Below are 16936 nucleotides of genomic sequence, written 5' to 3' on the forward strand. Positions count from 1 at the left end.
TATAGGATTAAGTGTTTTTATTAGAAAATACGAAAAATTTCAAGTGAATAATCTGTTTCTACCTGAAGAAACTGAAAAGGAGAAACAAGCCAAGTAATCACACTTCTATCATGCAGCGAGAAGGAAATAATAACTGTAAGAGCATAAGGAACATGAATCAATAAAATGAAAACAAAGAAACTGGGCCAGCAGTATGGCAGTGAGTTAAACTGCTGCCTGCAACCCCAGCAACCCATATGGGCACTAGTTCAAGTTCTGAGTGCTGCAATTCTGATCTAATTCAACTGCTAACACACCTGGGAAAGCCGTAGAAACTGCCCCAAGTACTTGGGCCCCTGCTACCTACAAGGGAGACCCAGATGGAATTTTAAACTCATGGTTTTGGCCTGGTCCAGCCCTAGCCATTTTGGGCATTTGGGGAGTGAATCAGTGGATCTCTCTATGTAACTAAGTCATTCAAATAAATAAGTAAATCTAAAAAATTAAAAGAAAGCAGAAAAACCATAGAGAAAATGAATGGAAACAAAACTGTTTTGGGGGATTGTGAATAAAATTTTAAACCTCTAGAAAGTTTGGAAAAGAAAAACAAAAAAATAGGAACAGTTGATCTGTACTAGCAATGTAGAGAGGTATCACTATAGACCTCACAGACACTAAAGAATCATTAAGGATTAATATGTAACAAATCAGATGAGATGGACCAATTTGTGTAAACAAATGAACAAAGCTTGAACTCAAGATGAAATTGATGACCCAAGAAATCATAATCATATATTAAGGAATTTAAATCTGTAGTTTAAAACCATCTAAAAACGAAATCTTCAGTCTCATGAAACTTCATTAATGAATTCAAGAAGAAATAAAATTAAAGAATTTTCATCAGCTAATTTGAAGAAGGAAAAGTGCCAATGGTGTATTATCTCTTTGGGAGAAACAGAATGGCAGGGATCTTTTTTGGTTCCATTTATTATATTAGAATACTTTTAATTTCACAAATTGAAAGCTGCAAAATATAAAAATAATAAAACAGAACCAAGTGAAGATTATTTCAGAAAATAAGACAGGCTCAGTGTTTGAAAATCAGTCCATACAATCAAACACATTAAGAGTCTAAGGAAGAAAACATATATGATCATATAAAACTGTGCCTAAAGTGAATGCGACAAAATCCGTCATCCTCTTTTGATAACAACTGTCATAAACATTTGATTAGGAGACAACTGTTATAACCTAATAAACAGCATAACTTTATTAGGAGACAACTATTATAACCTGATAAACAGCATGCGCACACACACAGGAACAAGGTTAACATTGCGCTTAATGCTTAAAGAGTTATTGCTTTCCCATCTGTGCTGCAACAGGGCAAGGGTGTACCCTCTATGCATCCTGTAAGACTTCCAGACATTCAGTACGTAAGAAAAAGAAAGAATCTGACGGAAGAAATGCAGCTATTCTTTGCCGAAAATGTGACTGTTGACAAAGAAAATGAAAGGGATGTAACAATAATTCCTGAAATGAGTAACTGAATTCAGCAGGATCACAGAATACCAAATACACACAAAAAATTGAAATGTATTTTTACATATTAGAATTAAGCACTCAGAATTCAAAATTTTAGAATCTATGAATGTGTGTGTATACTTTTAAAGTCACATTAATACAGTCTTATAACTGAGGCCTTGCTTAAAACTGGTATGTTTTACAGATTTTAGTGTTTGTGTTTAAATGCACAAGGGGTGTTCAAAAAGTTCATGGAAACTGCATCATATGAAAAAAAAATGTTCATGGGCTTCAGTTAATATTAGTACCAACAGAGACTTATCTTTTGATTCTGTTTCCCATGAACCTGTTGACTTTTACAGCCCATCTTTACAACCCAGATAAAATTCCACTTTTAGATTTCCTACATTTTCTCAGTCTCCCATTCCTGAACACGGTGTATTTCTGTATACTTATCTTACCAGTGGTGTTTCACCCTCTCCCTTTTCCTGATTTGACTCTAATCTCCTTGTGGTCTAGGATCTTGCTCAGAGCAAACTGTTATCTTTATCACAGAGTAAAGGGACTTGAGCATCCTAAATGTTCAATCTATGTATTTCTGAAAACAAATGGACTTCTGATGAGAAAATAACATTATTCTTATGTTTCACAGTGAAAGCAAGGCTGAACTTAAACTTGCTTAATTCTTGGCTGCTGTTGTGTATATTTTTAGACAATGGCCAGAATATAAATCAGACACTTTATATGTGTATTTTGGCAAGATACGTTGCAGGAATAAGACTTAGATACATAATTCTTAGGAATCATCATCTAAAGTGGTTTTTAAGATACTTCTCTTTTCAAGATCCTTTACTTTTAGAAACTTATTTCTAATTTAGCATCTTATTTCTATTATAAACTGTTTCTAGTGCAGCTTTTAAAAATTACATGGATTTTAAAATATACTAAATGTATGCTTGGGAACTGAAAACTCCCCAGAGTCCTTTTTAAAGTTGTAACAAACACTGGGAAGTAGCAGCTTTGTGTTCCTCACACATATATGCAGGGCTGTTGGCGAGTAACTTGCTAAGCATTTATTTACCATGAGCTTTAAAAGACTTTAAGAATTCACTGTGATAAAAGATTGTTGCTTCGTTTTACAAATGATGAAAGGTAAGTTGAATGTTTAATGGTTACCATGTTTTGGACATACCAGTATGTGTTTGAAGTATGTTATCAAAATTAACTAGCTTTGCTGGAACGGGCATTTGCAATAGCAGTTAAGATCCCACTTGGGATGCCCACATCCCATTTAGTGTGCCTGACTGCAAGTCCCAGCTTTGCTTCTGACTCCAGCTTCTTGTTAACGCGCACTCCGGGAGGTAGCAGGGTAGTTCAGGGCTTGAGTGCCTGCCAGTTAGGTAGAAGACCTAGAGTGACTTCCAGACTCCTGACTTAAGCCTGGCTCAGCTGAGGCATTTGGGCATTTGGGTATGAACCAGCAGATTGAAGATCTCTCTTTGTCCCCATTTCTCTTTCTCTCTCCCTCTCCCTCTCCCTCTTTCCCCTCCCCTTTGCCCTTCAAGTAAAATTAAAACATTTAAAAATAACTAACATTCCTAAGACAAATTATTATCCCAGTTTTATTACTGGGAAATCTAAATTCAAGGAGAGAACAAACTTTCCTGTGTCACAGAGCTAACCATTGAAGCTATGACTTCAACCCTGCAGTGTTTGACATGACAGCATCCTTTAATTTCTAGGCAATTTGCTTTTTTTCTTAAAAATTGAGATGTAAGTTCTGTTAAAAAAAACTATACCTGTTCAGTGCATACGATTTTGTGAGTTTGGACACATGTGTTAATTCTTGAAACTTGAGTCTTCAGATTTTGCCTTCTTTGTATTATTGAACCACAATCAGAATTTCAGAAAGTATTAAATCATTTTTGAGGGAAAAATTTAACCACTTAATTTGCCATTAGCTTCATTAATGCACAGACCTAATAACTGAGAGTATGAGAAATACCCAAGAGTATAAGAATGTGTCTAGAGTTGCAGTCACTTGTTTCTAGGTGTTTTTGTGTGTATGTATATAGATGCATATATTCATAAATAAGTTGTCCAAATTCTATTTAATTTTAAGTATCACTAGAGATTTAAGGACATTAGACATTTGTAGTTATGAAATTATATTTTTGATTTCTCCAAATTATAGATTTCTTTAAGATTTGAATAAAAACCTAGATCATAATGAGTAGAAACTTACAAACAGTAACAAAAATTTGAAATTGACATAATAAAAAAAAACCTTATGCCAAGCCATTTTGAAATATGCAGTGGTTTCTAATTATAAATTCATGCTACCAATGTTTTTATTGGTATACCTAAAAAGCAATTTATACAGATTTTTGGTAGCATGATATTTTTAGTTTTAATTGTCCCTGTCTAATGCCTTCAGGATATTATTACGTTATAACATTATAAAAATGTGCTAGCCAAAATTCCTGATTTATAAGCAATCAGAACACTTTTAAATTTTTCCAGCTGTATCCTTAAACTTACTTCACAAAAATCTTTAACTGTGATTCATCTTACCTATTTTTTAAAGTCATGACCGTTTGCTAATCTCCAGGCTGATGAAATCATTAAACCTAATTCATTTCTTTTGCTGTGAACAAAGTCATATTGAAAGCCCAAGAACTCTGAATAACCTTGTTTTCAATTAACATGGAAAGGAGAATACCAATTCTTAACTGTGTTTGTATGGACTGCACAGTAAAGTTGCCATTACTGATTTTTACAAGAGTTTGTCATGTAATATATCACATGTAGTTTTTCCAGGGTATCTCAAAAACCATATCTTTATAGTTGTACTGAAATGTAAATTAAGAATTTCTGATGGCATAGTTTATTCATGTTTATTAATTAGCGATATATCCAAACCACAATAACTGTACACTGGAATCTGGCTTAATTAACTTCTTTGAGGATTTGAGAATTTACCTTCTAAAGCCATCCAGTCATCTTCCCTTATAATTTCTGAAGAGGCAGGAAAAGTGAATGTGAAGTAGAATGCATTTAAAATATAATATCAAGAGCACAAAGCCCGTCTGCTGACATGCATCCTTAATTATTCTTCCTTTTACAGAAAGGCAGTCCTTGTCATTATCATGTTGGGAGGAGGTGGGTGTATAATCTCGGTGGTGTGGCTCCTAGAAACAACTGAAGGAGGTATAGGAACAGCAACAGAGAAAACAATGTCGCCTTCATCCACAGACACGCCTGCTCTCTCAGAAGAGCAGAATTGAGACCTGGGCCACCTCTGAATACCCCACATTTCACTGTCCCTGGGATGTTCTTCCATTTTCTTGAACTATCTTTTTCCTCCTTCTTCCTGCACTATGATACTATTTATACAAAACCTTACTGGAATATTTAGAACGGGCCTGCGTGTGCTGACATGTGAGGAGACCAGTGATTTTTTTTACAGACCTCCATCAATTTGTAGGATAACAACATTAGTGATCCACTATTTTCCTTTCCTTTAGGATCTTATTAAAAACATAAAACATACAAACTTTAAAAATATGCATATTCCCTTATGAACTTAATTTTGTCTCTGCACACTGAACGCTAAAAATTCATTAAATTAGGCCAAATGTAATAGTTAGCTTTGTACAATACTCTTATCTTGTTAACTCCCTGCCTCACTGGAGTCCACGAAAATGAAAACTTGTCCATTGATGTTATTTTTCTTCTTGTGTAGACGGGTTTGTTCTTACACGTTTTCTAAAGGCTGAATACTGTTTCTGCCATACAGTTCCTGTACCCTCGTTCTGATTCTTTGCCATCAGCTGGGAGAGGGCCTGTAGATCAGCAATCCTAGGCTTTTTCACTTTTCTCTGAGACCTTTGGTCTTTGCATCTTTGCAGTGAATTTTCCCGCAGACAGAGCACGCTGCTGGGCGTGGTTGCCAGGAGTGCAGTTGGGTAGTTCCACTCTGGAATCCTGGCTTGACTGGAGCCCTGCGACCTTCCTATCTGACTCATTTCCACCGCATGCTTTATCTTCCGATCCACTCCACACTCATCTTCTGGCTCAGATTCCTCCAGAGACCCTGTAACCTTCCCTCGCATCCTTGTGTCCCTGGTTAAAGTCCCCACCTCTGTGGCCTTCATGGCAGTCAGGGTGAAAGTTGGCTGAGAAACGGTAACTCAGTCCTTCACCCCACCTGTTCAGGTAGTATTTTTATTAGTTCTGTGCTTGGGCAATTTCTGTATTGGCATGGACTTTCCCACTCCAATGTACCTTGGGGTTCCAAAAGGGTGCCTTAATGCTTATACCTACTCACCTATTATCAAAGTGAATCTTCAGATAACTAGGAAGACATTACTTTTGTGGAAATCCTATAGACGAATGTGCATTAAGAAATGAAAAAAATGCTCTCACCATACTTTACAAAATGCATGTGAGTCCACAATATCATGTGCACTTTAGTTCTCTGTATTTTAAATTCTGAAGGATCTTAAAGTGAATGTTTTGTGTATTCCATATTTGTTTACAGCTCTCATATGTTTTGGCCTGCTTTCTGTTGCTATAGCAGAAAACCACAGACCGGGTCATGTATATACAACAGAACTCTGTTGGCTCACACTTCTGGACCTGGAAAGTCCACCAAAGTGGCTCCTTGCTGAGTCATAACACGGTAGAGGGCAACACATGGTTAGGAAGTGAGAGTGAAATAGAGGAAAAATAGACTAAACTCCATCTGTTATTAGGAGCCCACTTCCTGTATTAACTAGCTGTAATGGCCTTACTATGTTCTTTAGAAGCATGACCTCATCACCTCTGACAAGTCCCTAGTACCCTCACAGCGCATTAAATTTCCGCATGAGTTTTTCAGGGGTTCAAACCGTGGCACCATGTGGTTACTCAGCTTCATTTCTTGCTGTGTTTCCACGTTTCAGTCTGGGATGATTTTTTCCTTCTGTAACTTATCTTCTAGTGCAGGCATTTAGGTTTTGCATGCATTAACGCATTCTTATGGCACCTTTATTTATAAGAAGCTATTTCACTTAGCATAGAATGAACGGTTGGCTGAGCTTTTCCTATGAGACTTCAAACATGTCATTCTATTATTTCCAGGTTTGCCTGTTTTTGTTGCAATCAGCTCTTTGCTTTATTGTTGTGACTTTGAAGCATAGTTTTTTTTTTCTCTAATTTTAATCTTTTTAATATTTTCAGCAGTTTTAAAATGTGGTTTTATTTTTTCACTTTCTCCAATCCAATTTTTATTTTTTCACTTTCTCCAATCCAATCTTTGTTGGATTCTGCTTAGGAATATTTTAAAAACTATTTTTAGAGCAGTCTTAGGTTTGCGGCAAAATTGAGTGGATGATTCCCGTATAACTCCTGTATCCACACATGCATCACCCCCCCTGCACTAGAGGGATATTTGTTGCTTACGTCTGATGAACTTGCATTGATACTTTATTATTATCCAAAGTGTTCACTCTTGGTATTGTATAGTTTGTAGACTTAGACAAATGCATAGTGGCGCCTGTCCATCAATGTGGCATCATAGAAAGTGATTTCTCTGCCCTAAAATTTTTCTGTACTCCACCTATCCGTAACTCTTTTTACTGTTGCTATAGCTTTGCCTTTTCCAGAATGAATGTCATGGAGATCAAACAACAATATGTGGCCCTTTCAGATTCATTTCTGTCATGTAGAAGTTGAGAATTTAAGTTTCTTCCATGACTTTTCCTGGTTTCACAGTCCACATTGTTTTGGCGCTATATAATTGATGGATGCACTAACATCCGTTCATTCTTTCCAGGTTTTTGCAGTTATGAATAAAGCAGCTGTTACAAACATCTATGTGCTGGTTTTTGTGTGCAAATGTGTTTTCAACTGCTTTGAATGTGATTGTTGGATCATACATTAAATATATGTTTGATTTTAAAAGAAACTGCCCAGCTGTCTTCCAAAGTGGCTGTACCATTTTGTATTACCATCAGCAGTGAATAAAAATTCCTTTTGCTGTACATTTTATCAGCATTTGTTGTTAAAAATGTAGTGTTCTTGATTTTGGCCATGCTGACCATTATGTATTCTCTGTCGATGTCCTAAAATGTTTTGAAATATGTCCAACCGCTAACTCCTCATAAATTTCATATCTCGACTATCTCTTGTTATTCTAAGATTCAAATTATAAAGACATAACAGTTGTGATTGTGTCTGTGTTCCTTTAGTGAACATTTTTTCTCTTGTTCTTAAAGATTTATGTATTTATTTGAAATTCAGATTACAGAGAGAAGGAGAGGCAGAGAGAGAGAGAGAGACAGAGGGAGAGTAGTGAGAGATGTCTTCCATCCGCTGGTTCACTCCCCAACTGGCCGCAAAGGCCAAAGCTGTGCCATTCTGAAGCCAGGAGCCAGGAGCTTCCTCCAGGTATCCCACATGGGTGCAGGGACCCAAGGATTTGGGCCATCTTCTACTGCATTCCCAGGCCATAGCAGAGAGCTGGATCTGAAGTGGAGCAGCCAGGACTTGAACCAGTGCCCATATGGGATGCTGGCACTGTAGGCGGCAGCTTTACCTGCTATGCCACAGTGCCGGCCCCCATATTTTTCTCCCTTGTTCTTGAACTTGTATATTTTACATTAGCTATCCTTACCCATGAAATAGTCTTCTTTCTTCCTGTGCCCATTCCAGAGTTATTCATCCTTTGAGATCTTAATTCCAAATATTATGTTTTCAGTTCAAGAATGTCAGATTGTTTTTTTAATAGGTTGCAGTTGTCGACAGATCTCCCTGTCTTTTCCTCATTTTTGTTTATCTTTTCTTCTATTTAGTGTATTACATTTTAATTATTTATTTGAAAGATACAGAGAGACAGAGATCTCCCATCTGCTGATTGACTCCCAGAATGCCCACATAAGCCTGGACTGGTCCAATCCACAGCCAGGATCCAGGACTCAATCAGGATCCCACCTACATAGCAGGAACCAAACTATGTGAGCCATTGCCTGCTCTCTTCCAGGGTGTGCACTTTGCAGGAATTGAAGTGAAGCCGGGACTCAAACTCATGTGCTCTAATATAAGACGTGGATATCCCAAGTGGTGTCTTAAGGGCTGTGCCAAATGTGGCTCCCCTCCTGCCCCAAGTTATTTAAAAATCCTGTCTGCTAACTACAAAATTTAGTAAACCTCTTTGTTGTTGTCTAGTCAGAAAGACCTTCCCACCACATTCCATCACACACCTAGCTTCTTTCTTTCCTTTTTTTGAATCAATGATCTGCTTAAGAAAAGTCTCTGTAGTAGTAGAGGTACCAGATGAAATTCTTACTTAGCAGAAATATATGTTGTCTTTCCTCAACTAGACAGATAATAGGAGAATGAATGACTATCATCCAGTTTGGCACTGTGCTGTGTTGCAGTCTGCATGGAAATTCTACTCTATTCAGGGGTTCCAGTTTAGTGGGTTAGTTGTTTTAAACAGTTCTCTCTGGAGTTTTCAGAATATGGAAATTGTCTTGAGGAGGAATGCCCTGTGGCCTCCCATGCCTCCATGCCTCCCGTGTTGCTAAAGCAGCCTCCTGTAACTGCCGAAGTCTCTAGCCTTAGATGGACAACAAATGCAGCCCAGGCACGACTCCCCTAATTTTTTCGTTTTTCTTCTGCGATTGTCCTCTGACTGGGTCATACCCATCTTGTTAGCCTCTAGTTTTTGCTGAAATTTAGCAAATACCACTAGCGGAAATGAGCCTTATAGATATTTGACTCACCATTAAGAGTTTCTCCTTTTTGGATGTGAAAAACTTCTAGTACCTTTCATTTCTTCAACTCTAATGCATGTAAACGTATTATTTCTATTTTATATAGACTACTCAGCTATTCTCAAGAAGATTATTGGACTACTAGAACCTGATAACCGGATCTATTTTATGCTACTAGCTTTGTTGCATAATCAGTGGATTCACTTAGTTCTAAATAGTAATAATTTCCATTCTAAGTTATTTCTAAAACATCCATGTACTAAGAAGAAGGGAAAGAGGAATTGGAAGAGTAACTGTCTTTTTGGTGGCTATTTTATTTCAGCCTGATTAGAGAATTGCTTCCATAATCCTTTCTTTGCATATGTGCTAAGTTTTGCTATGTAGTTTTTTCCTCTTCAGAAAAGATTTAGTAACATTTGAAAATGATATGTACCTTATGTACCTTTTCATTGTTAGATAAAAGGGGTGTGTGTGTGTGTGTGTGTGTGTACTCCCATTGGACCATTTCTTTGTCTGCTTTGTAATTTCTACTTGTGTGTTCATTTTTAATGAAAGTTTTCTCCCTCTGGGAATTTCATGCTTGCTGAGATGATCTTTGAAGTTAGATATATATATATCTATATATAGAACTCTATGCTTACTATTATTTGGCATACTGATATGGTTTTAATGAATAGGGACTTTATGTACTATGATGCTGAAACCCATAAGCCACATTTTAATGTATATATAATATCCCACCTTATTGGATCACATAGATTTACTGTAATTTTCTTACACTACTTTTTACCTAGCAATCACTTTTTTCCTCATATTCATGGAAAGTGCACTCTCAAGATGTTGTAGATAATGTAAACATTTAAGAGAATCAGGAAGCCTTTTTATGTATTTAATTTAAAATAATTTTAACTGACATAAAAATTATATATTTGGGGGTACTTTGTTTTGACACATTTATACATTGTATAATATCTAATCAATGTAAACATATTTATCTTCTCATTAATTCAAAATTCTGCATTCTAATATTTTTAGAGAAATATACAGTATATTATCAATCTCTGTAGTCACCCTATAGTACAACCGGACATGCTTCTTACTCCTTTTTAACTATATGGTAGAAGCTGCTCAGCCTTTTCAGTCCCTCTACCATGCCCCTCCCCAACCACTGACAACCACTATTATTCTCTTAACTTCTATGAGATCAGCTTTTTAGAATCCCTGTGTAAGTGAGATTATGCAGTACTTGTCTGGATGCTTGTTTTTTTTTTTTTTTTTTTTTTATTATTATTTTTGACAGGCAGAGTGGACAGTGAGAGAGAGAGAGACAGAGAGAAAGGTCTTCCTTTGCCGTTGGTTCACCCTCCAATGGCCGCCGCGGCCGGCACGCTGCGGCCGGCGCACCGCGCTGATCCGATGGCAGGAGCCAGGAGCCAGGAGCCAGGTGCTTTTCCTGGTCTCCCATGGGGTGCAGGGCCCAAGCACTTGGGCCATCCTCCACTGCACTCCCAGGCCACAGCAGAGAGCTGGCCTGGAAGAGGGGCAACTGGGACAGAATCCGGCACCCCGACCGGGACTAGAACCCGGTGTGCCAGCGCCGCAAGGCAGAGGATTAGCCTAGTGAGCCGCGGCGCCGGCCCTTGTTTTTAAAATCTATATTTGTTAACTGTACTGATATCAAACTCATAACTTGTATAATTGCACTTGCACATTCCTAGATCATTATCTTTTCATTTAATTAAACAGGAATATAGTGAGACAAGTAGTAAATCAAATTATTATGTTAAAATATGATCAAAGCCCTGTTTGAATGTAATCATATAACTGTATTTTATATTAGTTATGTGTTATACTATATCATTCCACATTTTTCCCTTATTAGTGAATGAAATACAATTTAAGTTTTTTTTAATTAAAAACATGTTAACAGACCCACAGATTTGTATGTGCTTGTGAGATACTGTGTGATGGTTCAATGCATGTTTATGTTGTGTAATGTCCAGTCAGGGTAAATATATCCATATCCTCAAACATTTAATATTTCTTTATGTTGGAAACACTAAAAATCCTATCTTCTAGTCTTTTTTTAAATAGAGAAATATAGAGTATGTTTTCTGTAGACACACTACAGTACAACAGAATTCCAGAATTTCTCACTCCAGTCTAACTCCAACTTAGCACTCATTAATCAACCTTTTACCTCTCTCTCCTTTTCCTGCATGGCCTCGGTTAACCTCCATTATACTTTTACCTTTCACGAGATCACCTTTTCTTAGGCTCTACATGTGAGTGAGATCATGTAGTGCATCTTTATGGGCCCAGTGTATCTTGCATTCCTCAGAATGCATCTTTATAACCTTATTGCTTGGCACGTAACTGTGCTTTTTTTTTTTTTTTTTTTTTTTTTTCCATCAGACTTCAAGTAGTGGTAGGACTCCCAGGTAAATCACTTAACTCATAGAGTATGGTCATAGGATAAGTATCTTAGCTAAGGCTGTATGAGGACTTTGGACCAGGAAAGCCAGGATTTTGAACTCTGGTAATCTAGCTCAGGTTAAAATCCACGGTTCTGGATCCAGAAGACTTTTGTTAGTAAGATCGGACAGAAGCTCTGATTTCCTCATTAGCCCATTAATGTAAAATGCATTATGTAGGGTCTTAGGAGTCTCTGATCTTTCTGATGAGGTGTATCACATTACATCCTAGGGATAATGAGCTTTGTTTTCAGATGAGAATCTGTTGACACCGGGTGCATCACTTGATTCAATTTTATGTAAGAAATCAGAAGGTTGTTTTTATTTGCTTTAGATTTCCAGAATTCTTCACATGAAGAGAGTGCTTTGAAAAGGATTGGTGTTGCAGCTATCTTTAAGTAACAGCTGTGTTAAATCTTTTCCCTTCCTAACCCCTAGCCTTCATTATAATAAGAAACATGTGGCTTCTTAAAGGAACTGAAAAAGCATAGGATTTTAAACAGAATAATGCAAGGCATTTAATTAGTCACGGTTATAATTATTATCCATAATTTTCAAGGCAAACAGAGATTCCTTGATCTGCCCAATGTAAGAACAGTGAGATTCTAATTTATCAGAGTCCTACTTGAAGATTCTGACTTTACCCTTTAGTAAAAGGAAAATAGGAATGGAGGGATCATTTTTGTTTTTTAAATTACAACCCGGGCTGTAAGAGGTTCTACTGATTTTCAACTGTGATAAACATTTACATGAAAATAGGAAATGGCAGGAGAGGAAGAAAAATCACTCATAATCTTACTATGTAATACAATTGTTATTAGCAAATTACTGTTCTTATTCAGTCTTTTTGTACTCCCATAAGTGTTTTTAAAAAAATATATAGTTGTAATCATATTTCTATGTAAATATGCACTCACAGTTTTTAATATACATGTATATTTTACAGCATTAATATGTTTGTGTTATAAATTATACCTTTTTTTTACATGACCCCATAAAAGTCACTCATTTCTATTATTTAGAGCCCCCAGCAAGGTCATTGTAATTCTTTCTCTTCCTCTGTATCTCAGAACAGGTGAGAGAAAGTTACTAAAGTTGTATACTTGTTGCGCTTTTCTTGTTCCCCTGTACTACTTCTATCTCTGCATTTTCCCTATTTTGAGATAGTAACTCTGCATTCACGATGGGAGCTCTTGGTGCTTTGTCATCTCAAAGCTGTGCTTGACCCTGATCTCTGGCATCTCACCCACATCTACTGTGGGCTTCAGCCACCTGGCCCGGTTTCCTAAATTCATTCTGACCATTTGCAGTTTGATGTTTCATAGCATCAGTCCAAACACCAGAACCACATAATCTAGATGTCCTGTCTATACCTCTTTACTTTTGTGGTAATACCTAGTAGCATGGGCCTTCATCTTAAAACGTGCCTCCCTGCATCTCACGGCCGTCACAGTCTCCAGGACTTTTTGTAATGTAGCTGCTCGTTTATTCACTGAGGTTCCCATTTTCCTGGATACTGGCTTTTGTTCTCAAAATTACCAGGCACCCTCTGACCCTAATTCTTTGTGCTCTCTATCTATCCTCAGCTGAACCATCACCTTTGCCAACTCATTTACACTACATATCCACCCCCACCTCCACCGCTATTCTTAATTAGCTGTCTTTCACATTTCCCTCAGTGGTTATTCTAACCTTCTGAGTCTTTTCCAAACCCACCACATACCTCCCAACACCACTGACTCATGAGTTAGATGATTTTTCCTAGTTTTTCACTCAGACATGTAATCATATCAGAAAGTAATTTCCTTAGTTAATAAGTCCTATCTATGAGAGTTCTATAGCAAACATTCGATTGGATAGCTGTAATCATTCCTATTAAAGTCAGAAGGAAAAATAAGGAATTCACTATCACCCTTACATTTCAGTAGTATAATGGAAATTTGTAGGCTATGCAGTAAGATTGCAAATATAAAGAAGATACAGGAATTGGCAACAACTGGAAAAATATTGTTATATGAAGACAATATGATATTTGAGGGATAAAGAAGAAATGTAAAACTTATTAAAGTGACTTAGTTCAGCATGTACTGGTCCATGTGACAAACAGGTGTGTGGCATGGACACTGATGCCAGTGGAGTATTAAATCTAACACGGTTGTGGGACTGTTTTAGTTGTGATGAAAAAAGTTGTGAAGTACATGAGAATCCTAAGAGAATTTTGTACCAAACAGTGGTCACTGGCATGCTCAATATGTTGAGTTTACTTTAGTATTTGGGGGTGGAGCATCTAATCACAGATTCTGATTATTGTTTATTACCAAATGGTCAAGGAGATTATTTTCTTTCACCCTCTCTCTGTTGCTCTTACCACCCTCCCACCCCTTTCCGTACTTCCTCCCTTCTTCTCCTCGCCATTATATATTTTTTCTCTTGGCAAGAGAATGAGATATTCACAAGGGCAGGCATTTGGGCCTACCCTTGGTTCAGATGCTGCTGAGGATACCCACAGCTCATTGCAGAATGCCTGGGCTGCAGCTGAGCTCCGCTGCTGATTCCAGCTTTTTACTGATGTCCATCCTGGGAGACAGGAGGTGTTAGCTCAAGTAATTGGGTTCCTGATACACATACGTGATTGGCTTCGTAATTTCCAGCTTGGTGGGCTTTTGGGGAGTGAACCAGTGGATGGGAGCTCTCTCTCTCTCTCGCTCTTTTTTTTACTTCTCTACCTTTCAAATATACTGTAAAAATTTTTTTAAAAAAAGTCACATTCAGCTAATAATTTTTAATGGGAGAAAGCTCTGGACTAAATTATATTCAGAAGCAAAATTACCTGGCAGATAGATTTGAAACTGAATTCAGATCTCCAGTCTGTCATTTTTAGTAGTTCTGTGATTCTTGACAGATCATTTCACCTATTTCTGCCTTTAGATTTCATCTATAAAATGGCTTAAAATTATTTTTATAAAGATATGGGAATTACAGAATATATAATTTAAAAGAATAGCTATTTAAAAATTGTTACTTAAAATTAAATAAAACATATATTTGAAATCTCATTGTTCTTTATAAGCAATCTCTGTTCAGGGATATGCATTGATTGGTAAAATAGTGTATAAATGTTTGCCTAAAGAATACTAGTTATTTCAGATATTGTCATCTTTACCGACAGTTTAAACCAAAAGACCAAATATCATTCTAAATATAAAAATCTTGTATAATCTTTTAGTATTATATACTCTGTAGACAAGCTATCTTATTAGTTACAAAATGTTCAAGGAAAGCTTTTCAGTACTTAAAATATCACAGTTAATGTTTACCTCATATTAAAGTACTATTTAACAAAATAAAATTTCAAAAATTTGTTAAAATTGAAAGATAAAGACTATAAAGTTTGCTTTTTCAGTTAACTTTTTGGTATTTTGAAACTAAGTTCTTAATAAAAATTGGAAAATATCTAATATAATTGCTTATTTATAATTGCTAAGTCATGACTTTATCTTACATGACAATGAACAGTGGTATTTATAAAATATATTCTTATTGTATGCCTGGATACTTGGTAGAATAAAATAATAGGTAAAATAATTTCTTCTGAATTGTGAAATTAAACAAATTATCAAGAGTTTATTGATTTCCTTATACTTGTGTATTGTCTTCTAGTATTACATTTGTAAGGATTAGATTTTATAGGTTAATATTGACATATTTGAATGGAGATAACTATCATTGCCATTCCTACTAATACTCTAAGACCCAGTATAAATACGTACAATTTAAATAAGATCTGTGGTAATTAATATTTGTTTCTTTTAGGCATAGCTTACTTGAATGGAATGTGTAGTGAAAAGAGAAAATGTATTATTGCTGAAGACAATGGCCTGAATCTTGCATTTACAATTGCTCATGAGATGGGTCACAAGTAAGTAAAATTCACGGCTAGGATACATATTTAGTCTCTAACTTTGTCATTTGAGTTATTGAATGTATATCTTTTGATTTTTTTTTTTCCATTTGGGCTTCAAGTTTTTGAAAACTCAGAGAAACAGAAGTGGGGAAACCATGGAACTTTGAAGGGTATCTTCTACATGTTGTAACCATTCCACATACATTTGATAAAATTTTATTACAGACTTAAAATCCTCATGAAGACAGTCATAATATGGTACATGATTGACTTCTCTATACATTTCTAAACAGTGTAACTGCAGCAATAATTATACGACCACAAAGTTATAATTTTTAGACATCCAAGGAAAACATTTGATAGAATGAAAATACTTCCTGCCTCTAGTATTACCTCTATTTGTTACTGCAAGGCACGGAGTAATTACCCTGGTATGTTGAGGTGTAACATACTTGCAACAGAATTCAATTAGATACATAATTAACATGTGGATAATATTAACTCTCAGACACAGTTGTAAGCACTTTTCTTGGGTTAGTTCATTTAATACAAAAAACAAAGAAGTAGTCAGTATTGTAATTCTCATAGCAACACTTATCTAGCAGTGAATTAGAGTACCTGTTCCTCTACACACTTGCCAGCATTTATTGTTTGTTGATTTCTGTAAGAGAGCCATTCAAACTGGGGTGAGGTGAGACTGTTTTGACTTGCAATAATACTTAAAATCTACTCTCACCAGTTTTCAAGTGACTGATTTTAATGTCACCATTTTTTAAATGTATAGCAATACTTTCATTTTTTCCCATGCAGGTTTTTGGTCTTCAATTAGTCAAGAATAGGAGGAGTTAGTTTGTTAATAAAATAAAAAAAAAGTATACTTCAGAAACATCATTCTTTGGGGAAAATATAGTCGAGGAGTGATAGTAATTGTATTTTTTAAAAGATTTTTATTTATTTATTTGACAGGTAGAGTTACAGACAGTGAGAGAGAGAGAAAGAGAGAAAGGTCCTCTTTCCGTTGGTTCACTCCCCAAATGGCCACCATGGCTGCAGCTATGCCGATCCGAAACCAGAAGCCAGGTGCTTCTTCCTGGTTTCCCACGTGGGAGCAGGCGCCCAAGCACTTGGGCCATCCTCCACTGCCTTCCTAGGCCACAGCAGAGAGCTGGACTGGAAGAGGAGCAGCCGGGACTAGAACCCGGTGCCCATATGGGATGCTGGTGCTGCAGGCGGAGGATCAACCTAGTGTGCCATGGCGCTGGGCCCAGTAATTGTATTCTTGATCCTAGTGTAAT

At 36.5% G+C, this 16936-nt stretch overlaps 1 protein-coding gene and 1 long non-coding RNA gene across 10 annotated transcripts in view; one reads left to right on the forward strand and one right to left on the reverse strand.

Annotated features, from left to right (window-relative positions):
• Positions 1–16936, forward strand: part of ADAMTS19 (ADAM metallopeptidase with thrombospondin type 1 motif 19) — a 220139-nt gene that overhangs the window by 96320 nt on the left and 106883 nt on the right. For all 8 annotated transcript variants that reach the window (XM_051844182.3, XM_051844184.3, XM_089335839.1 and 5 more), the window contains one exon: positions 15551–15656. In XM_051844182.3, the coding sequence (XP_051700142.2) occupies positions 15551–15656 (106 nt within the window). The remainder of the gene's footprint in view (positions 1–15550; positions 15657–16936) is intronic.
• Positions 1–16936, reverse strand: part of LOC149126045 (uncharacterized) — a 295022-nt gene that overhangs the window by 37014 nt on the left and 241072 nt on the right. The window lies entirely within an intron of this gene.

Source organism: Oryctolagus cuniculus, chromosome 6 (genome assembly GCF_051225735.1).
Source record: "Oryctolagus cuniculus isolate XC-2025 breed Fujian yellow rabbit chromosome 6, ASM5122573v1, whole genome shotgun sequence".
Classification (NCBI taxonomy): domain Eukaryota; kingdom Metazoa; phylum Chordata; class Mammalia; order Lagomorpha; family Leporidae; genus Oryctolagus; species Oryctolagus cuniculus.